We start from the raw sequence: 23,652 nt of genomic DNA on the forward strand, positions 1-23,652 counted from the left end.
GGTTATATCCTTTGTAGATTAAATGTCCAATTCAAAACGAACAAATTCGAATCGAAAGCCAATATCTTCTATGTTTATGTAGCTTAATTTCTCTCTAAATGTGCATCCGGAGATGGAGATATGTTTTTAGCCGAAAATCATTTAGAAAACAATAGTTTATTAATAAACAATTAATGCCTCGTTATTTTATATTATTTTATTATCAGACACATTTATTATAGCCTATAAATCACCCATAAATCCCCTTTCTGTAGGCTGTGGTTACGGCTCTTCTCATTCAGCACTGCGGGGAAAATATCATTTCCAGGTTCTAATTTGGCCTCAGAAAACCAGTAAAATATATATTTTTTTCATATTAATTTGTCAAATATTTTAAATGTTTAAGGGGCAAAAAAATCAAACAAATATCTGAAAATTCGTCGATATGTAGCCTATATAGCCTATGTATTGTTGCGCAGCATTTGGCATAGGCCTACAGTTCAAATTAAAATGTTATGCAATTTTAAACTGTTAATCGGTTAAACATGGACACCCCTGTGCATCTTGCTTCAGATCATAACGTTCCATAACACCGATAAACTCCGCCTTTTACCTTGAGCACGCCTCTAGCACGAGCTGGCCCCCTCTGGCCCAAGGTATTCGACGGGCCAGAAATCCTGGCCGTTGGCCCTGAGGAAGCCCCGATCAAGCCCCGGAAGTGACAGTGGAAACGCGACTGGCCCTGGCACGCACTAGCACGGCCCGGCCCTGGCCCGGCAGTGGAAACGCGGCTATTGACTACCATAGTATGTATTTTTCCTACTATGTTAGTCAATGGGGATTGAGATCTGTTTGATTACAACATTCTTCCAAATATCTACCTCTGTGTTCAGCAGAACAAATAAACACTTAGAGGTTTGGAACAACATGAGGGTGAGTAAATACTGACAGAAATTTAATTTTTGAGTGAACTAACCCTTTAAACACAATCTACTTAATTACAGACAGTTTCATTATAAAGATAAACAACAAATCCCCAAAATATATGATCATAATCTATGACAAAAATGCTATTATAAACTAGATTAGTGAATAATACATATTGCTCTTTGTATTGTTCAAAAATACATTCATGAAAAACAATAGAACAAAAATGAAAAAGATAATTATTTTAGATATAGCCAAGGCTACTAAAAAATTGAGACATGTTTTAAGTGTATAGCACAGCTATTTAATGAGGCAAGCAACATTAATAATTATTAATGTTAAGCTTTAATTGCGTCACTGCATTATGATATGAATGACTCCAACACAGTGCGGCACAAAGTGCTTCTGCGCATTCTGAGCGCAGATTGATGTGCTTGAAACCACGGGGAGTTACAGCACGCAGGCGAGTATGCACCCTATGATATGCACGCTGCGCGTCGAGTCCGCTTTGAAAAGTTCAAAGCACAAAGGAAATGCATATTGATGGCCAGTGTATTAAACAGCATCTATCTATGCAATAGTTTATTGAGCCTTGTCTTTTAACAATTTTCAAATTTCAGTTACTGTGCGCGTGAAGAACAATAGTGCTCTGACTCTAGTGTTGTGATCTAACCGACAGCGTCCGACAACTGGTAGAAAGTAACACGATTTAGTTACAGCAATAAAGTCCAGCAAGATAATGTTGTTTTATGTGAAAACAGACCTTTATCTACAGATAAAGTATAATAGTATTAACATTGAATCATCTTGAAGATAGTTTCATCGTTGACTGTAACCGAACGCGACGCGCAGTTTGAGTGCTGAATGGAGAATGAAAGCCGCGAGAGGCAAAAGTTTACGTGATCTTGAATTTAATGACTTAACCCTTGTGCTGCATTAGATTTTTAACACCGTTGAGTGCATTAAGGACCAAAAATGGCCACATATTAAACATTGCCTAAAATATTATATATTATTATTATTTTCCACTTTTACCAAGTTAAATCTTTTAACCAGCATCAGTCCTCATCATAACTACCAAAAATGTATTCAATTTCAGGATTTTAACCCTTTAATTACCAGTTTTGTTTGCGACACCATCGATTTGTATAAGAGGAAAAAACACAAATTCAATTATTTTCAATAAACTAAATGCAAGGAGAAAACTTTAGATTTGGATTATCACAGTCCCACTTTGCAAAAAATCCCACTTAGCGCATTAGAGACCAAAAATGGCCACCTATTAAACATTGCCTATTGCCTAAAATAAGGTGCATTTCCACCCATAGGGAATAAATATGTAGTGACGTCATCTGGTGGAATACACTATATAATGCAAATATAATGCTTTTGCTTCAAAATGAAAGGATGTTTGTGCAAAAATCATGTTTCATGTATTACTGACAGCCTCAGATTTAAACAACGTTTTAATGGGTTTCAATGGGCCATTTTTGGTCTTTATGGTGCTGAGTGTTACTATTTGATCTACACAGTGTGTGTTATACATATTTTGCAAAATGGGATCACATTTTTTACATGTATCCAAAAAGTCACAATTTTGCCAAATTTCATACCATTTGCATTAAAATAGCCAAAATGGTCAAAGAAATTAAACTGCAAAAGACCAAAAATGTCCCTAATGCAGCATAAGGGTTAAATATTAATTTCTCTCTCACATAATGGCTTCAGAACACTCATAATAGAGTGCACGGAAACGTTATGGTACTTTAGAATGTTTTTGTGGCTTCTGTGGGGCTTAACTATAAGATGGTAGTATACGCACAATATCGGATTTGGATCGGTCTCGTCTGATCGATACCCGATCCCGCAAAAATGGCAGGATCGGAGCCGATACCGATCCTGAGTATCGGATCGGGACATCCCTAGTTTAAATCGGTATACAAACAGAGGGTAATTTGCCTAGAAAAAATATTAAGTGATCAAGGTTTAGCTAGTTAGCATGGCCCAAGTTATTTTCCTCTCATTTAAATTTTTTGTCTTCCTCAGGTCTCTCTGATGATGACCATTGTGGGTCTTGCTCAGAACTTTGTGGGCAGTAATAATTTGAACCTGCTTCAGCCTCTGGGTCAGTTTGGCACACGTCTACATGGAGGCAAAGACTCTGCCAGTCCCAGATACATCTTTACCATGCTCAGGTACACAGACACACAGCCAGTGATTATGGCTCTGTACCAGAACCCAGTGAGCTGTCTTGCTGTCAACTAACTATATGGGCAGCTACTATTTTGGGCCGCATTGAAACCAATATGGAATCTGGAGCCCCCTTTTTTTCTTTCTTTTTTTTTTCTTCTTTTATTAGCTCGACCAATTTAAAGGTGCTCGATGGGTTTTCTAGCGGCCGCTAGCGGTGATGTCTCATAATGCAACAAGAGCGCTCGTGCTTGTTTGCTTGTGCGTTCTCGATCTCAAGAGCGAGCACTACCGGCCACACGAACTCACAGAGACTTTCGACGCAATGGCGAAATGCATCACACAACATGCTGGAAACTAATGTAAACTCCCACTGCAGTTACATAGCCTACTTTTATCAGCTTGACGTTGAACTAATGCTCTGTGGTTGTACCATGATAATGTTACAATAAACTGCATTTAGCCGACATGTGATGTTTTATAGCATAAGCCATTTCACTAACTATTCCTGTATCTTTCACAATCAGCAATGTCAACATAGGTGAATGTATAATATAATAACGAAAATCGTTAGTGAACTAAACTGAACAGTTTCAGAGTAAAGGCCCGTACACACCGGGACGAATATCAGCGTGCATTATTTGTCGGCGTTTTTCAACGCGTTTTTTGTGTTCACACCCAAGCGTTTTTCGCTGACAATGAGCCGAGTGAACATGCAAATTCATTCCCTGACATTAGATGGCGCTTAATGTAAAACAGAAATAATAATAGAATACTATACTAGGGTGATCATATTCATGTCTCAGTGTTTTATTATGACAGATAGAAAAAAACGAATGAAATAATGATAGAAATGTCTTCTGTATTAGAAAAATAAATATATAAATAATAACTAAACGAAATGCCTCCAAATGTAACAAAAAATAGCTCTCACAAACTTACAAAAACGAACACGAACAACGAACAAAATCTATTTATATCTTTAGTTTTCATTCTCTTTATCTTGTTTTTCTTCCTCGTCCACCTTGTTTGCCCATCTATATTTTGCTGTAGAACTGATCTTTCCCAGCAGTTTTTGTTTGAAAACCAGGACATTTTAATCACTTAAAAACAGTCAGGACAGGACATGGAAACAGGACATGTGTACGCAAAGTTGAGATGTTGCCCAGAGATAAAAACATAGAACTAGTTGTCGGATGAACCGATGCACGAGAGACGAGAGTTGTCTAGAGTTGAATCTAACTGAGACTAAGCACACTATGCGCAGTTCTCATCTCAACTCAGATTTCTGTAAAGCTAAAAAAAGTCACCGTTTTACACATGTCCTGGGAAAACAGGACTGTTGGTCACCCTATACTATACTATTATTACAGAAATACTAATATAAATATTATCTTATAGCTCTTTATGCTCCGAGACCAGCAGCTCAACATTCATCTTGCCCATAGGTATCTTATCTCTTCTTCGCCGTATGTGTGCTCGGCAAGACCGTTTTGTGTTTGAGCGCCCCCAAGTTGTGTTTTACTGTAACTTCAGAAGTACCAGACACGTGAGCAAACCCACCAATCTTGTTGGTCGGATAGGTTTTGACGCGGCGCGTCAAACCAAAAAAACGAACCCGAGGCGTTTTTTTAAAAATTACGCTTTTACGTGTGGCGTTTTTCGCGTCGGTGTGAACACTCACATTGGCGCCCATTGTTTAGTCACGAGGCGTTAAACGTCGACGAATAACGCGCGCGAAATTCGTCCCGGTGTGAACAGGCCTTAACAGTAAGATCGTAGGAAGTAACATTACTGTACTGAACGTGTCTGGAGTTATAAACGGTATGATAGTAGCGAGATGAGTGACGTTAGTCAGTAATGTTAGATCTAGTAAATAAAATAACAAGTACATTACATCCTAAAGCACCTACTTTTTGTTATCCTGGAACAGTCTTTTGTATTCATGTCATGTTTCATGTAGTTTACCTTGCTATTTCACTAGAGTACTAATTGTTGTACAATGTTGCCGACGTTGATCCGTGTTTTCGTCCGGAGTCGATCAGATTCACGTTTTGCGTGACGAGCTTCAGCAGATAAACCTTTTTTTGTTTTTTATTTTTATGTGGAGTTTGTGTTGGAGTCTGTGTTGTGCTGGAGGCAGGATGTTTTTGGGGTGTAATCATGTCCATGTCGTCAGCTAAAGTGCCATTGGTTGCATAGACTGTAAGGATAGAGAGGCTCGGGAGCGCGCATGAACGTCTGATGGATTTCGCAGGAAATCTGACCCGGAGACCTCACATATAAATATGAATATTGGCCTTCAGAGGTTATAGCAAAACCCGAAAAGTGGATCATTGCAATGTGTGTTACAACCCCTTCAAACACAGGCAATAAAAAATGATTAATTTTATAAAATAAGTTACATATAGGACCTTTAAACTGTCAATTTTGGCATACAACTTGCATTGAAAATAAGATGTTAATGTTAACTAATTAAAAATGCATTACCATTGAAGTATATATCTCTTCTCAGTCCGCTCGCTCGTCTACTGTTCCCTGCTGTGGATGATAACCTGTTGAAGTATAACTATGATGACAATTTGCGAGTGGAGCCAGAGTGGTACATTCCCATCATCCCTCTGGTGCTGGCTAATGGAGGTGAGGGCATCGGCACAGGATGGGCCAGCCGCGTCCCCAATTTTAATCTGCGAGAGATCATCAACAATATTCACCGCCTGCTCAATGGAGAAGAGCCACTTCCCATGGTAAAATTAATTGAATGTCTTTATTATCATAAATGTATAGTGATTTTCATAATGCATATTGTTGTTCCAAACCAGCATTGATTAAAGGGGTGAAGAACTGAAATCCAATTTTCCTTGAGCTTTTGACCATCTAAGAGGTCATCGTATTAATAAGAATATCCTGTAAGTTTCAGAACAGAAAATGTCCTTGTTAGTCAAATAAAAGCTTTTGACACCAGGCTCAACAAACGACTAGTTTTTCAAAGTGGGGAACTATGACGTCAAAGAGGATAAAACACCACCTCCGCAGGAGATAAACGCCTACTTCAACACAGCCGATTTAGCCCCACCCACCGATTTTATGCATTACACGCATAGCTAAATGACAGGCCTACCTCGTGACGTCAAACCGGATCGAGCTACCGAGCAATAAATATGCACTGACGAGTGAAACTCATAATATGCAAAACTGTTATCCACTCACAGCAGTGGGTGTTTACTTCCAAGTCTTCAATGCGAGATGCCCATACAAATAGAGCGTTTTTGAGCTAGGCTCAAAACTACGGTAGAAAATAGCCTATTACTTATTCATTTTGATGTTTTTTAATGTAAAAACCAAGCGAACGTCATAAGTTGACCTCAGACAACGATATAAAAAATAAACAGCCAGTTCATGACCCCTTTAACATAACACTCCTCTTATGCCCACTCCTTTTCTGTATAGCTGCCCAGCTATAAGGGATTCAAGGGCACCATTGATGAACTGGCGAAGAATCATTATGTTAATAATGGAGAAGTGGCCGTCATTGACTCCACCACCATTGAGATCACTGAGCTGCCAATCAAAACCTGGACACAGGTGTGTGATGTCTGTTCTTATACTTTCTTTAGTTATATGACTGAATTAAAGCTATATCAAATGTAATGCATGCTCCCTTACAGGACTCAACACAAATGTTGATATTTACTTATTTAGTGTGTGTGCTGAGTTTTTTTATTTAATTTATAAACAGCCAAAGTGTTTAACTTCTCAAATGTGACGTAAAGCTGGGTGATACAGAATATTAAGCAGAAAATGATCCCAGTTATTTTAGCAACTAAAATTGACAGCTTTTTCTTTGGAATAAATTATTAATTACACCTGTCAGATCTATAAGGAGAATGTGTTGGAGGTGATGCTGAACGGCTCGGAGAAGGTTCCTTCTCTGATCACAGACTATAAGGAGTATCATACAGACACCACAGTGCGCTTTGTCATTAAGATGACAGAAGAGCGACTGAGAGAGGCAGAGGCAGCTGGACTACACAAAGTCTTCAAGTTACAGAGCCTGCTCACCTGTAACTCCATGGTGAACAACACGCACCACATTTTACACCTCACAGCATGCATTAGTTTTTCGCCTAACCCTGAAATCATCCACTGTTGTCCGTCTCTTACAGGTGTTATTTGATCATGTGGGCAGTCTGAAGAAGTACGAGTCAGTTCAGGACATCTTGAAGGATTTCTTTGACCTCAGAATGAAGTATTACGTCCTCAGGAAAGACTGGCTGCTTGGAATGCTTGGAGCTGAAAGTGCCAGGCTCTCCAACCAGGCCCGATTCATTCTGGAAAAGATCCAGGGCACTCTGGTCATTGGTGAGACATGCTTTGTCATTTCACTTTGTCATTTCTTTCACAACATATGCAAATGCAGCACTCATTAACAGGCAAGAGCATTTTTCAGAGTAAAACTCTTTATATAGTGAAACTGCCGATTCTTATAAACTGACTGTAGTGAAACGCTTATATTTTTTGGACTACAGGAGACTGTAGATTTCCATTATTAAAGCTTGGTTTAACTGTGGCTGCAACTAACAATTAACGTGATAATCAATTAGTTGGCTGATTTCTTCGATTAATCTGATTTCAATTTTATTGATTGACAAAACACACCCATATCCTGCCCAATTCTGTCCTTCAAACAAGCATGCCAACTAAATGCTCTGAAAAAATATATATAGTAGGGATGCACCGAATATTCGGCCACTGAAAATTTTCGGCCGAAAATGAACCAAAAGTGCATTTTCGGTTTTCGGCCGAAAGACTTTTGTCACCGAAACAATACGGCCGAAATGTTGTGATGACGCAAACAGAAACCGCGACCTGCACGTGCTTGTCTGAAGCAACATGTTTGCGGTGCGGAAGTATTTCAGTGAATCTGAACCCGCGAGGAGACGGAAGCCTTGTTTATCCACCTATATCTGCTCTAAACAATGCACGCCGCCATGACATCGACTCCGGATGCGAGCGGGTCAAGTATAAACTGTGGAGACTCGCGCTGCGGAGGCAGGCGAAAGTATGCGCGAGTCTCCTCAGACAGCGCGCGCACCGCTCCAAACGGTCGAGGCGTTTATACTGGACCCGCTCTCCGTTGTACTATTCCTTGAAACGACAGGGGACGACTCAAGTAACTGTCCTCTAACCATTAGGAATCGGTGAGAAGAAGAAAGATAAACACATGACAATGTTTATTTTTTAGTATACCACCACCAATACAAAAATAATCATGTAAAACCCAGTAAACCCTGAGATTATTACTTGTGTGACATTACAAAAAAATATATATGGGAACATGTATGTATAGAACTAAATTAATGCTCTCTTAAATATTTTCTACATTCACTAAACATGTTTCGTTAAGTTTCATGTACATTTGTATTAATCATGGACCTTTGTTCATTTAAAAAGGCTTTTTATGCTATTGTATGCTAAATTTTTAAAATGTAAGAAACTAATTTAGACGTGCAAAGGGTGCTGGTGTGATGAGAAGAAGTTCGCACTCGGCTTTGTTTTTATGAGAGAACATTAAATTTTAAAACCTTTCTGCAGGCCATTAGATTATTATTTAATGTACACATGAGTGGGGTCAAAAACATTTTAGTTTGAATTTTATTTTATACTGTGCATTGTGCTAAATAAATATTTGCATAATTTGTAATTGATTTATTCTTTGAAAATTTTATATTAATTTATGCAATTGCAATGCCTTGATTTTTAGTAACGTTTGTACACAGTCATAGCCATAAATGCAATGATGCTGATACTGACCCCGATGATATTGGCACACGTGAGCGCCGTGAAAGGGAGTGATTGACAGCTGATATTAACCAATCTAAAATCTGCTATTATTGGCACCTATTATGCCCCTTTTTACTAGATGTAATATTGGTCTCTGGTGTCCCTAGAATGTATTTGTGAAGTTTCAGCTCAAAATACCCCACAGTTAATTTATTATAACCATTTGAAAATATCATTTTGGGGCCTGCTTAAAAATGACCTGTTTCGGAGGTATACAGCTTTAAATTGAAAAAATGAGCTGCATATCCCTGCCCTGCCTTTGGATGAGGGCGTAACTTGATACCTATGGCAGTCGGTAAGCAAAAGGGCTGTGAGAGACGCGCTGTTTTTGAATGTCATTCAGCGTACGTTTGAATCGGAATATATAAATAGCACGAAGAGACTCCGGCAGAATAAAACATAAATGAGAATGGACCAGTACGTCTCGGTATGGTTATTTGATACATTTATGTACTTTAGCGTTGTAATCGCGTTCCCTTTGAAATGATGGGCATGTGCAACACAGACGCACATAAACACTAATGCTGGCGCAATTTTTTTGAAATTACATACACATACTGTGATAAAGTTTGCTACGTACAAGCGAAATTACATTTATGCGAGGGACGGGGACCTGTGGCGTCATGTTTACTTGTCATACGGGTGCTTCTGTGGCAAATGTGAGGAGATGGCTAACATACAGAACAACAACATATATGCAGTTTTTAATACAATATCTTTAAATATATATAAACGTGTGGTTACACACTATACAAACAAGGTTTAAATTATATAGCCTACACAGACATCCTACAACGACAACAACTTTAGACGCATTTGTTGTTGAATTGGCTGACATTGACTGAAAAGACTATTTGACTATTTCAAAAATCATAAAACACACTTACTGTTACTGGATGTGACGGTGGATCGCAAACAGTAGATGACGATCCACAGTTGAGGATTAACTTTTAAGCTACAACAACAGGATTAACCCACGAGTCCACGACAGAACACTTATGTTTCCAAGTGACATAACAGGTAATGGAGGATGATGTGTACAGATCACCGAGGGCGGGGTCTAGGCCACAGCCACACCGTCAATCAACCCCCTGTCTGCCGTTCTACGTCACAAAGAGCTGAATCTCAGAACAGCTCGTTCTGAGACAGTGCATATGATTTATTGAGATTGTAAAAAAACCACTGGGTGGATTTTTATCATTCTAGGGTGGTTTTGCTCACACACTGCCAACACACATTTATGTTCAAACACCATGTAAAAGTGCATTTTCCATAATAGGTGCCCTTTAAAGTTAAGAACGTATGGATGAAGTTTGATTGGTTATGTAACGTTGGATAAAATGATGGTCTGGCCACCGCGTATCAGCATAAGGTACACAGTAATTTGCGAACTTTTTGTAGAGAAATGGAAACAGGTCGCACCACAACCATTATTTGCACTCGCACTAATGCTCCAAAATATATTTTTATGTCGCACAGGTTAAAATTCAGGAGCATATGTGACCAAAATGGTCGCAATTTCGAGCCTTGTTTAAAGATGACTCCCATTTATGTAAACTTAAAAGTTTAACAAAAAGGAAATTTCTATGGCTTTTCATTCTTTCTGCTGTATCGAAAACGTACCGAGCGCATCATTCAGCGTTCGGAATGCGCATAAGCGCTGTGTGCAGCACTCTATTGCTCTATTGGGGACTTTCATAATCATATCATAATACTTTTGCAAAATGAAATATTATTAATAGTATTTTTTTGTTCTGATCTGTCCTATCTATCATATGTTGCTGCCTCATTAAACAGCTGTGCTATACATTTGTGCTATATATATATATATATATATTGTTTATTTTATAGTAGACTATAAAATAATTGATCTTTTTGATTTTTTATCATGTTTTTCATGAATGTATTTTACAACAATACAAAGAGCAATGTGTAACGTTTTACCAGATTTATTGCTACACTTATTGTCTCTTATTTGTTCCCCACTAATTTTTTTTTCACTAAATGTTCTGATTTTATAAAATTATGAAATTTAAAATTAGTTACCCGCTAATTTGTTTTATAATATAATTTTTGTCATAGGTTATGATCATTTTTTTTTCTTTATAAGGAAGTTGTCTGTATTAAGTATTGTGTTTAACACACAAAAGAGTGATTATCAGTTCAACAAACAGAAATTCTACTTGATTTTTTTTTAAACTGCGTTGGTAACGGATAGGTATCGGTCTTTTATTTTTATTATTATTAGCTAACGCTACGGAGGCAATAATATTTTTGACTCATGGCTGAAGTTTCTCCCGCTCTCCCCAGGTTGGCAAAAAATGCATCTCAAAATGCATCAGATTGATGCTTTAAAATATGGAATATTTAAAATGTTCTTACGGGGGAGCATGCCCCCTAACCCACCTAGAGGGCTAATATCCTTCTCACCTTTTTTTTTTTTACCCCTGACCAGTTTTCATGCCTAATATTTTCTTGACCTAGTAAGAACTCTAGCAGCTGCATTTTGTACTAACTGTAGCTTGTTTATTGAGGATGCAGGACAACCGGCTAATAAAGCATTACAGTAATCTAGTCTCGAGGTCATGAATGCATGAACTAATTTTTCTGCATCAGAAACAGATAGCATGTTACGTAGCTTAGCAATGTTTCTAAGGTGGAAAAAGGCTGTTCTTGTAACATATGAAATATGATTTTCGAAAGACAAGTTGCGGTCTAGTATAACACCCAGGTCTTTTACTGTAGTGGATAAAGTAACAGTACATCTGTCTATATTAAAGTTGTATTGTGAGGTTTTGTGAGTAGTTTTTTGGACCAATAAGTAATACCTCCGTTTTATCTGAATTTAATAGCAGGAAATTACGCATCATCCAGCATTTTATATCTTTGAGACACTGTCAATTTAGATGAGTTAGTGTTTTCATCTGGTCGTGATGAAATGTATAATTGAATGTCGTCAGCATAACAGTGGAAATTAATTCCATGTTTTCTTATAATATTACCAAGTGGCAGCATATATATTGAGAATAGCAGAGGGCCTAAAACCGATCCTTGCGCTACTCCATAGTCTACAGACGTTGTCTTTGATTTTTCCCCATTTAAACAGACAAAATGATAACGGTCCGATAAGTACGATCTAAACCAGCTTAATGCCCGTCCCTGAACACCAGTGTAGTTTTGTAGTCGATCCAAGAGTATTTTATGATCTATAGTGTCGAACGCAGCGCTAAGATCAAGTAGAACTAGAATTGAGATACAGCCTTGGTCAGAAGCTAAAAGTAAATCATTTGTGATTTTAACTAGCTCAGTTTCTGTACTATGATGCGGTCTGAATCCTGACTGGAATTTTTCATATAATTCATTACATTTATATAGCGCTTTTCTCGGCACTCAAAGCGCTTTACATAGAGAGGGGAATCTCCTCAACCACCACCAGTGTGCAGCATCCACCTGGATGATGCGACGGCTGCCATAGTGCGCCAGAACGCTCACCACACACCAGCTTACTGGTGGAGAGGAGACAGTGATGAAGCCAATTGGTATATATGGGGATGATTAGGAGGCCATGATGGACAGAGGCCACTGGGCAAATTTGGCCAGGATGCCGGGGTTACACCCCTACTCTTTCGAAAGACATCCTGGGGTTTTTAATGACCACAGAGAGTCATAGATATCATTTTCTTGCAAAAAAGAGCACAATTGAGCGGACACAACTTTTTCTAGTATTTTGGACATAAATGGAAGATTTGAAATGGGTCTGTAATTTGCCAAGTTATTTGGATCTCATTGCGGTCTCTTAATGAGAGGTTTTATTACTGCCATCTTGAATATTTTTGGAACATGACCTAAAGATAAAGACGAGTTAACAATATTGAGGAGAGGCTCTTCCACTACAGGTAATAGTTCTTTCAGTAGTTTAGTGGGTATTGGATCTAATAAACATATTGTTGGTTTAGATGCAATGATAAGTTTATCTAGCTCTTCCTGTCCTGTAGTTGTTCTAGAGGGGCCATAATTGAAGCTGAATCATAAGACCCCATAGAGGATTGTACATTTATAATTGTGTTTCGGATGCTTTCTATTTTCTCATTGAAGTAATTCATAAAATCATTACTTCTAAACTGTAACGGTATATTTTGCTCTGGTGATGTCTGTTTATTTGTTAGTCTAGCCACGGTGTTAAATAAAAACCTTGGATTATTTTGGTTATTTTCAATTAGTTTGCGGAGATGCTCAGCCCTGGCTGTTTTTAGGGCCTTTTTATAACGTGACATACTGTCTTTCCACGCAATTCTAAAGACCTCTAAATTAGTTTGTTTCCATTTACGCTCTAAGTTGCGAGTTTCTCTCTTGATAGCATGCGTAGCACTGTTGTACCATGGTGCTTTAGTTTTCTCTCTAACCTCTTTTAATCTAATTGGTGCAATCTAATGTACTAGTGAAAATGGTGCTCAAACTGCTAGTCATTTCCTTTAATTCATCTGTTTGTTTGGGTTCACTTAGCAGCTTAGATAGATCAGGTAAGCTATTTGAGAATCTATCTATAGTGGTTGGAAGGATTGTTCTGCCTGGTCTATAACGTGGCGCAATATGACATATTTCAGCAGTACGTATTATGCAAGTCACCATGTAATGATCAGTGACATCATCGCTTTGCGGTATAATATCTATATCAGTTGGAATGGTTCCATATGATATAATTAAATCTAGTGTATGATTTAGACGATGAGTGGGACCACTGATGTTTTGTTTGACCCCAAAGGAGTTTAATAAATCTGTAAACGCAGCCCCTAAAGCATCATTTGTATTATCTACGTGCATGTTAAAATCTCCAACAATTATTGCTTTATCGACATTCACCAATAGATCCGAGAGAAAGTCTGCCAACTCTTTTAGGAATGGAGGTCTATATAGAGTAGCCAAGGCTAGAGATAATATGGATTTCCTTCTTACATCTAATGGCTCGTTTCCACTGAGTGGCACGGTACAGTTCGGTTCGGTAGGCAATTATTTGCCTTTTTACACTGTCAAAACTTGTGAATGGTACCAAAAAGCCGTACCGTACCACTTTTTGGGTACCCTTCCGTTGGGGTACCTAGCACAGTGAAAGGGTACTAAAAGGTGGAGCTAGACTCACTGCAGAACGGTGATTGGTGGACAGAGTATCGTCACTCGCGCGTGCTACAAGGGCATTAGAAGCATATACAGTTGAAATATAATTCTACTGTTATTGTGTCACGAAATGTAGTTTTAAGAGTTTTTCAGGCGAGAAAGTAGTTTTTTAAAGCTCAAATCTGTGGTTTATTTATAAATTTATGATAATTTGACTGAGATCCATTCTAAGCGATTAGCGGACGCTCGCGCTCGTGTCCCCCGCCTGGAACAGCCTTTCCTCGGCTAGTCGTTCTGATGTTTGCCGCTGACTCGGATTTCTTTGTAGTGGTTAAACATGAGATATAGACGAATCCGACGAGCGTTCTTGTGTAGGCTGCCATCTTGTGGCGACGCCATTACTGAGCTGTTACACCGGCATAGACATATGCACCGGTATGTAAACAAACCTCGGAGATAAGGTGATAACGCACCCTTGATGACAGACTTGTTGGGTTGATGATGTTAGACATTGGCCTCCAGTCACAGATGAAGGTACAAACGATCTTACAGATTATTTATGAAAATAGCTTGGCAAGCAAGCTAGGCTAACGTTTGCTACCGAGGAAACTAAAAAAAGATCTGTCCATTTGGCAACAATAAATAAATAATTAAATGAAATCAAATAAACAATTTCATGTTTTTCATTTGTGTCCATTATTTATCTCATTTTTACATTGCAACGGGCATGGGTAAGGTAACGTTACAGCTAGAAAGTATACATAATATCGACCAACTACTGTTTTTAAACCATGGAAAGAGGTCAATATAACAGCAGGAGAACAATTATGTCACATAACGTTACATTCAGCTCAGGAAAGCCATTTAATGACCATAGCATGTAAATTGAATAGAAAAAATAACAAGAGAGGAGATTTTGCTTTTCACTATATCACATATTTATTATATTTTTTTACTTGTCATTAAATAATTGTTATTATACGCGAATGTCCGCGTCTTGTACTCGCCCAGGAAATCTTTGTAAACCGTACGGCACCAGACAGGGGCAGTCGACCCGGGGTATTCACAGTGTTTTCTCTTCAAAATTGAAATTTTACTGCCACCATTAAAACAATTTATAACGGAAACTGTTTACCCACTCGACATTATACAAGGGCTAACGTTGTAACGTTAGTGACAGTCGTAAATCGCGAGCTGTTTATTCCAGTGGACGCAAGTTGCAACTAAAACAATAGGAGGCAATGGCGCAACGCTACCCAGCAACAGCTCAGTAATGGCGCCCGCTTACTTCCGGTAGTTTCGCCGGATTCGTCTATAGTTCGTCTTGTATAAACCTAACAGGTGATCTTTGGTCTCGTGAATCTATAATTCGTTCCCTGGTCAATAGTTTTGGCAGAAGGCTACGTGAAGTTTCATATCTTTGAGCGCTGCTGAGTATATTTGACTGACTGAATTGTTTCTTGGTGTTATATTTAAGCTTTACTGTATATCTTTTTGTACTTTTTACTTCTACTTTTATAATGGCTATTATTGATAACTGAAATTCAACAAAAAGAGATAGTTTTGCCATTTTTTTATTTTATTACAAGATCATCTGTATGTTGTTTATTGCAACATTTGTAAAAATGCGATATGCAATACATTACATTACATATTGCCTGGAATATGTTTAATATTTTTTACATTTAAACGAAAAGAGGCAGGGTTGTTTTATATTTAGTTTTGTTATAAATATATATTGTTATAGGCTACATGCAGAACATAATCAATAGGCTATGCATTGCCTGAACCACATTTGTGTGCTTTAGAATGTTTAAAATGTATTGAAATGAAATCAAAAAGAAGCAGAGTGGTGTTTTATAACATATTCGTTTTATTGTAGCCTAAAATGAACATACAGAGATAACCGGAGTCGCAGAGCCAGAGAGAGCAGAGTGCCGCGTTCAAGAACGCGCTGTTCCATTAGAATTACTGGACTCACGTCCTCGGGATCATTCTCCTGAGTCGGACTTTGTGTTGGCTTCTTGGAAACGCCTAATGCCAGCGCTTGTTTCTAGTGACAAACATGCTGAGAAGCAAGAATAAGATCTGCTGTCTGTCATCCATTGTTGTTTACTATGTCGCTTTCTTCGCGCGAAAATGACGTCGATCGCTTCTTTCCAGCATACCACACCTATCAAGTAAGGGTACTGTTGTAACGGATTGACCTAATTGACTGGGGTGCCAAGCAGGTTTTTCAAACCTACTATTTTTTGTTTAGTCAGTCAACCTTACAAAGGATTCAGACATTTAAAAAACAAATAAAGTAGAACCCTTAATTTGTGGATGAAGAATTAACAACAAACAGCAATCGGCTCAATTCATATAAACTGTTATTAGTTTTTGTTGCGCAAGATAACATTCAGTGAGGAAAAAACAATAATGTTTCACAAATGGAAAAAAAACAAACAAAAAACAAAACAAAACAAAAACAAAATCAGAAACCAAAAGTTCTTCAATTTATAAGAAAAATATCCCAACAACTCAAATACTCAATTCCCAATTCTGAGATTCATTTAGTTCATTTACCATAACAAGTATTTAAACAAAATCAGATCAGCTCATTCAAAGTCAGATTATTTTCCTTTCAACTCATTAAGGGTTTCACAGTTCACCAGTGTTGTAGTCGAGACCACCTCACTCGAGTCCGAGTCGACACCGAGACCAGAGAGAGTCGAGTCCGAGTCCATAGAGAGTCGAGTCCGAGACCAGAGACGGTCGAGTCCGAGTCGAGACCGAGACCAGTGAGGGTTGATTACCTAATTTACTTTTATTTACTTAGAGAAATCCTTTTTTTTTTTTTTTTTTTTTACTGAATTTACTTGGAGTTTAAAAAATATGATCAGTTTAGGGTAAAAAGGCCACATAGTAGGTGGTGTTAAAAGTAATTTTATTACAATTTGTCATGCGCAGTTGCGCACTAGAAAATCACCAATCACTGGGCGTGTCAATCAATTTAAAGAAATATTTTATTAACATACATTAATAATCATGAAAAATAGTTTTAATTGAACTCGAGTGGACTCGGGAATAATTCCGAGTCCTAAAAAAAAAATGTTCGAGTACGAGTCAATTCCGAGTGCAGTTGAAAAAGAGTTCTCAGCACTTTAAACCACAGTCACAAAGTCTCATGCCAAAAAGTCTTAACTGGCAAATCCAACATAAGAATATGAGAAAAGAGAAAAGAAAAAACAATACTTGTTTGGTTTGTCCAGTCAGTCAGTTAGCGAAATGATCAGTCCTCCATTGTTGTTTGAACCATTGGTAGTTTCTTTGAACATCCAGGAACATCCAAAAGAACCATAAATCCCAAGGCAATTCAACAAAATGTTCCTTTTACCTCACAGGGTTTTTGTAGGGATTAACTTCCCACATCTTTCCACTGCACAAGGTCTTCTCAAACTGCCATCTTCCAACTCTTTTAAGCCATGTGCTCCACACATCATGTGACTCAGTGAATCATGTCACTTAGAACATCATGTGACTGAGAACATCATGTTCGTCACACTGTTAGCGGTGGAAACGCAAGCCTGATCATGGTGTACCCGACCCGTACTGTACTGTACCGTACCGTACCCCTCAGTGGAAACAAGCCATAAGAGCGTAACATTTAGCACAAGTAGGGCTGTGATGGTATGGGACTTTTTCTTACCGTGGTGAAGCAGCAACAAATCTCGCGGTTTGGCGGTTAACCGCACACACCCATCCCCCAGCAAAAAAAAAAACCTTCCCGCGATCGCATCATTACACACTGCAGACGATCAAGAAAGCATGTAGCTTGTAAATGAGTGCTCGTTGCGCAAATAGTCATATATATTCTTTCGATAGAAGAGGGAATCGAGAGAACTTTCGATAGAAGAGGGAATCGAGCCTGATTATCCCGCCACCAAGCAAGCGGATCAGAGTGCAGATCGAGGGCGTCCTCCTGCAAATACCTTGCGACTTCAGTATCTGCACGGATTCTTTTTGGGACCGGATTGGAGGATTGTGCTTTTCTCTTTCCAAGCCTGTCCGCAAGATTCTTTTTTTTTTTTTTGTTTTTTTTTTTGGAGGAGGCGGCGAAGATGATGGCGCACTTCCTCCTCCTTCCTCTCCAGACGCAGCGGTACTCATGGCACCTTCTCCATCCCCGACATCATGCCGCTCTTCTGGCATTGCCATCATCTCCTCCAAGAGCGCATCTTTAACGTCATCTCCGGGGTTGATGTCCTTGTACCTTGGGTCAATGAATGAGGCCTTTGCCAATAGTTGCTGTGTTGCAGGCGCACTATATTTGTCTTTCAAGACTCCATGAGTGTAAAATAAAATATATAAATGATTAAAGTAGCGTACATAATTTGTAGTTGTGAGGGAGATTCTGATTGGCAGCAATAAAAACGTTTTAAGCAGCCTAAACTTGTGAATATTGTCGGGTAGGGCGGGGCATAATCTCACGCACAGTCGCACACTTGTTTAGAGACAATTCCTTCCCGCTGCTCCGTGTTCGAATTCGAAAGCTAGTTCAAGTTCAAAATAGACAGCATGGACGAGGAACAGAGCGCCTCTAGTGCTTCAGATAGAGGCCTAAGCGCTTCAGATGTAAGTAACGTTACTTCTCTAAAGTACTTGTGGTAGGCACACAGGCTATTTTCAGTTTAACACCTGCACTGAGCGGCTCAAAGCCCACATAGTTTTTTAGTCACAATGTTTTAGTTCATGGCTAGCCTATAATGTGTCAGGAACATTATCTGCTTCTTTTACCTTTATTTTGATCATTTTCATTTAGACATGCTGGTAGCGACCTGCTGAGTTTTTTTCTTCTTCTTCTTCTTCTTATTATTATTCATATTATTCTATTCATATTCATATTATTATTATATTATTAATATTAAAATTAAAAGGTAGGCACACAGGCTATTTTCAGTTTAACACCTGGACTGAGCGGCTCAAAGCCCAAATAGTTTTTTAGTCGCAATGTTTTAGTTCATGGCTAGCCTATAATGTGACAGGAGCATTATCGAATTATATATATTAGATAGATAATATATATAAGCGGGAGCGGGTCTGAAAATTGTCCCGCGCAGGTCTCTACTTCGATGGCCTGCCACGTCGGTATCAAATGCTGGCTGCGACGGTCATCCATTAACACCCTCCTTAATGGCTGGGAGTTGCTTGAGAGCGCGCGCAACCATTTTCTGCTTAGTGCCCCACCTGGTAGGCCAATCCTGTGAATACATAAGAAAAATGAATCCCAAATTAGGCTGTTTTTTTTTTTTTTTTTTTTTTTTTTTTTTTTTTTGTCCTGTGCAATAAAAAATATTTATTTATACATCGTGCCACTATTTATGTGTATTTTTGCCATCTGTTGTGTTTAATTTTACGGAGCTCCGCACATTAGAAAAAAATGGCTAAATCGTACGCACGATTTATATAAATAGAGGAAACAAATTAGTAAATAATTTTGCAAATCGAGGAAACGAAATAGTAAATTGTGCGCATGATTTATAAAATGAGGGAACGAATTAATAGGCTAGACTAAATTGTGCGCACAATTTAGCCTTTTTTTTCGTATCTTAAAAATCGTATCTTATCTTGATTATGAAAATGGGCAGCAGAAATTCAGAGCATTGATTGGCGTTTCCATAAATTTTGCCCAGTTTATTTACAGGATTTTAGATTTCTTTATTTCGTATTCGCTTTGAAAAATTATAATTATTACATCATAAACATATTAACAATAATATGTTATACATATTAACATATTATATTATACATATTATACATATTAACAATAATAATATAACTCTGTTATTTCTTTCGATATCTTTTGGGTTAAGGAATTATGGAACAGGTTTTGTCATCGTTTGCAACTTATTATTTTTTTAGAATAAATTATTAAAAGTTTGAACAAGTTGCATTTGGATGAGTGCGTTTACATCCACGGACTGTTGCCTGAAAAACAACGTCTAAAGAAATAAGAATCGAACTTTAGCACAACTCACCAGAACGAAGCAGTGTTGGGGCAGATTGAGCTCGACTTTCTGCAGCTTTTTCTTCTTTTGCCAGCTCTGCGAGAAAGTCGACACCAATGTCCTGCACACACCCATGGCTTGGGCAGTGCGGTCCTTTTCTGCCTTCAGTGCATTGGTGACGGCTAAATGCAGATTATGGCCAAAGCAATTTAGCCATGTCCAGCCAATTTTGCGCACTGCAGCCACGATATTTGCCCCATTGTCTGTGGTAATACAGACCATTTTCCTCTCGTCCAGGGACCACTCATGGAAGGAGGACCTGAGAGCTTCCGCCAGGTTTTCACCCCTGTGGCTTTCTGGCGTGAACACGGTCTCCAGGCACTTTGATTGTAGGTCCCAGTTAGTGTTGAGATAGTGTATGGTCAGGCTCATATATGGCATTATATTTACGCTCGACCACATATCAGTTGTCACTGAGAAATTATCAACGTCTTTTAAGTCCTGTATTATGCCGTCCTTCACGGACAGATACTTTTCTGGGATAGCTGTTTGAGAAGTATTTTCGGTCAGGAAGTACATATTGCTTATCAAATGCATGTAGCATGGCTATAAACGCTGGCTTCTCAACCGTACGAAATGGTACCATTACTTCAACCAAATAACGAGTAACTCTGTCAGTAAGTACTCGCCACTGATCGCTGCCTCTTTGGTATTTGGCACCTCTCGCGAAGGCCTCGGAGACTCCCAACTGTCGTTGCTGGCCTGAGGTTGTAGGTGTGCTGCACCCAAGTCCAGAAAATGCCGCAGGGTGGTTAATTCTCAGATGGGATCTTGAATTAGTAGTATTTCCTCGTGAGACGGATATTTTTTTGCGACAAATACGGCACACTGCCTCGTCCAAATTCACCGGCTGCCCCTTTTCATCTGATAGGCGACACAGTATTTGGCTTAGACACTAGATTCGCGGCCGTTTTTTTGAATAACATCTTTTGGCTGCGGGCTGCTGTCAACTGCCTGACTATACCACATAAGAGAAGTATCGCATGCAATTAAAATCAAACTCCAACTATTTACGTTCTGCTTTTGTCTTTTATGCTTGTGTTTGTGTGTATTTAATTGAACATTATCTGTAAACATCCCAAGTACTGACACCAAACAGTTATTTAGAATACAGTAATATATAACCGCTTATAAAGGAATAAATCTCAAGTAAATCATTGACATTCTTTCTATTGGTAAAATTTAAAAAAGAAAATGCAACTGGTCAACCAATAAGAATGTCAGTCGACCAAGGCGGCATTGACCGATTAGTCGACTAAACGTCTAAAGTTGACACCCCTAATTAGCTTACTTGTACACATTTTTATATGCATGTTTTTGAAATGCATAACTGATAACATTTAAGTCAAGTCACATTTACATTACTCTAAATTGTGAAGTAAAAGTGCATTTAAAGCTGCTTTGAAACAATGTATTGTGAAAAGCACTATACAAATAAATTGGAATTGAAAGAGTCTGGACTAGCCTACTACGCTTAGATCTGCCTTATAATGAAGCACTCGAAAAGCAGGCAGGCACGCAACTATGCAGCTTGTATTTACACTTGCATGCATGCCGGGCCTATGCCGCGGTTCGCGTGAATGTGAAGGCAACATGGACTCGTGTGCGCGTTATAGCTGATTATGATGTGTTTAGTTAAATAAAACGCATCACTGGGATGATAGTGTTGATTTACCTTGGATACAAGCAAGAGTCAGTCTGCAGTGTATTCGAGTAATAGCGCGTGGAATCAGGGCAACAAATTTGCAAATATTTTCTAGTTTCTGTCTGACGTCCATATTCGCGTGTTATGTTCTTCTCTGTAGTTTCGCGTCATTTCTGGTTCGTTTTATTGCGTGGTTTTTCGTTACAAAACATGGTTTCTAGACCAGATAGAATCGTGTTGTTGTCAACTCGTTATTTGTTTGATTATTTTCAGGATTTAGACCGTACTATAGTACTGAAACAGCTCTCATTGAGTCACAAATGATATGCTCTTATCATCCGATCGTGGTTGTATCTCTATGTAGTGCGTTGTTAACTCGTGTAGTGAGTCACCTCCTGTTGTGGATCAATCACGTTGTGTTGTGTGGTGTGAACAGCTAAACAACTTGAACACTCATGATTTCACTGAGAGCAAGTCATGTAATGTGAACTGCACAGTTCAGCCCAACATTTTAAAATCATGTAGTGTGAACTAGGCTTAAGATGCATGCAACAATTGTGCTCTGCCTTCGCAATTTTTGAGGAGGAAGGAAAAGGATAGCATATTAACCAGCAGGGCGCGCATAACACACAGACTGGTGTGTAGAGGTGAATTACAGTGAGAAACGGGAGACCAAAAATAAATAGGCGGTCAATTTTGAAACGACACGTCGACTATATATAATCTATTTTTTATATAAAATATATAAGACTATTTTTGTCTAAGTCGTGCAACCATACGAACAAGCACATAAAATCTGGAGCCTTTATGAACAAAAATACACTTAAATCATGCAGTCCTACTTTATTTAAAAAAAATCTTTTAATGCTATGTTGCTTAATAAAAGCATGACAATCTTGTGACTGTGCATGAGGACATGGATATGCATTGTGATAGTGTAAATATTGGGGAAATGAGTTTGCCCAATTAAATGTCAAATCACATGTTAATCAAGTTACCTTTGAATCTCTATACTTCAATTTTTAATTTAAAGGAACACTCTGACTTTTTGGGACTTTAGCCTATTCACCTAACCCCCCAGAGTTAGATAAGTCCATACATACCTTTTTCATCTCCGTGCGTGCTATAAGTCTGTTTGACGCACCCACCGCTAGCCTAGCTTAGCACAAAGACTGGATGTGAATGGTTGCAGCTTTCATACTAATCCAAATAAGTGACAAAATAACGCAAACGTTTTCCTATTTACATGTTGTGGTTTGTATAGTCACAGAGTGTGCAAATATCAAGGCCATATGAGACACAGACATCTTTTAACCGTATAAATACTATATTTTCTGAAGGCGAAGCACTGCTACTTGGGCAGAGTGATAACCATCACCTGAGACGCACCGTGACAAGGAGCAGAGAGTTGACGAGAGAGTTCGCTCAGTGTTGGAGTAAAGAGTCAGCAATTACTAACGTTTGATAGAAAAGCATAGTTTATCATGGGTGTTTGCTTTATTGTATGAGCTGTGACAATAAACAGGGGAGACCAGGTAATACAGTACCATGTTTCATTGATTTCCAACCAAAAACGCACCCAGATTTATAAATATCACATGAATAAATAATTATTATTACAGGAATCAATATATTTTAAATGCAATTTATTAGCTGAACCAAATGTATTCAACAGTAATATACAGTATAATTGCATTACTATAGGATAGAATAAGGGGAGGGTGCAAGTTCAACGCGGTGAACGTGCTCGTTTTTTTTTCAAGCGCGTCCGCACCGCATCAAGATAAAAACATATTCATACCCTAATCATATAATAGTGTTACTAACGTTACATTAGCTCTGGCTGATGGCACTGTTACAGTAGGTCATCTAAAAACATAACGGAACACTTACCTCAGCCGCAGG

At 38.5% G+C, this 23,652-nt stretch overlaps 1 protein-coding gene across 3 annotated transcripts in view; it reads left to right on the forward strand.

The window, feature by feature from the left end:
• top2a (DNA topoisomerase II alpha) overlaps positions 1–23,652 on the forward strand; it is a 182,634-nt gene that overhangs the window by 115,254 nt on the left and 43,728 nt on the right. For all 3 annotated transcript variants that reach the window (XM_039685302.2, XM_089121899.1, XM_089121900.1), the window contains 5 exons: positions 2,953–3,101; positions 5,612–5,843; positions 6,547–6,681; positions 6,971–7,171; positions 7,263–7,458. In XM_039685302.2, the coding sequence (XP_039541236.2) occupies positions 2,953–3,101; positions 5,612–5,843; positions 6,547–6,681; positions 6,971–7,171; positions 7,263–7,458 (913 nt within the window). The remainder of the gene's footprint in view (positions 1–2,952; positions 3,102–5,611; positions 5,844–6,546; positions 6,682–6,970; positions 7,172–7,262; positions 7,459–23,652) is intronic.

Source organism: Pimephales promelas, chromosome 17 (assembly GCF_988280905.1).
Source record: "Pimephales promelas chromosome 17, fPimPro1.hap1.1, whole genome shotgun sequence".
In the NCBI taxonomy this organism is placed as follows: domain Eukaryota; kingdom Metazoa; phylum Chordata; class Actinopteri; order Cypriniformes; family Leuciscidae; genus Pimephales; species Pimephales promelas.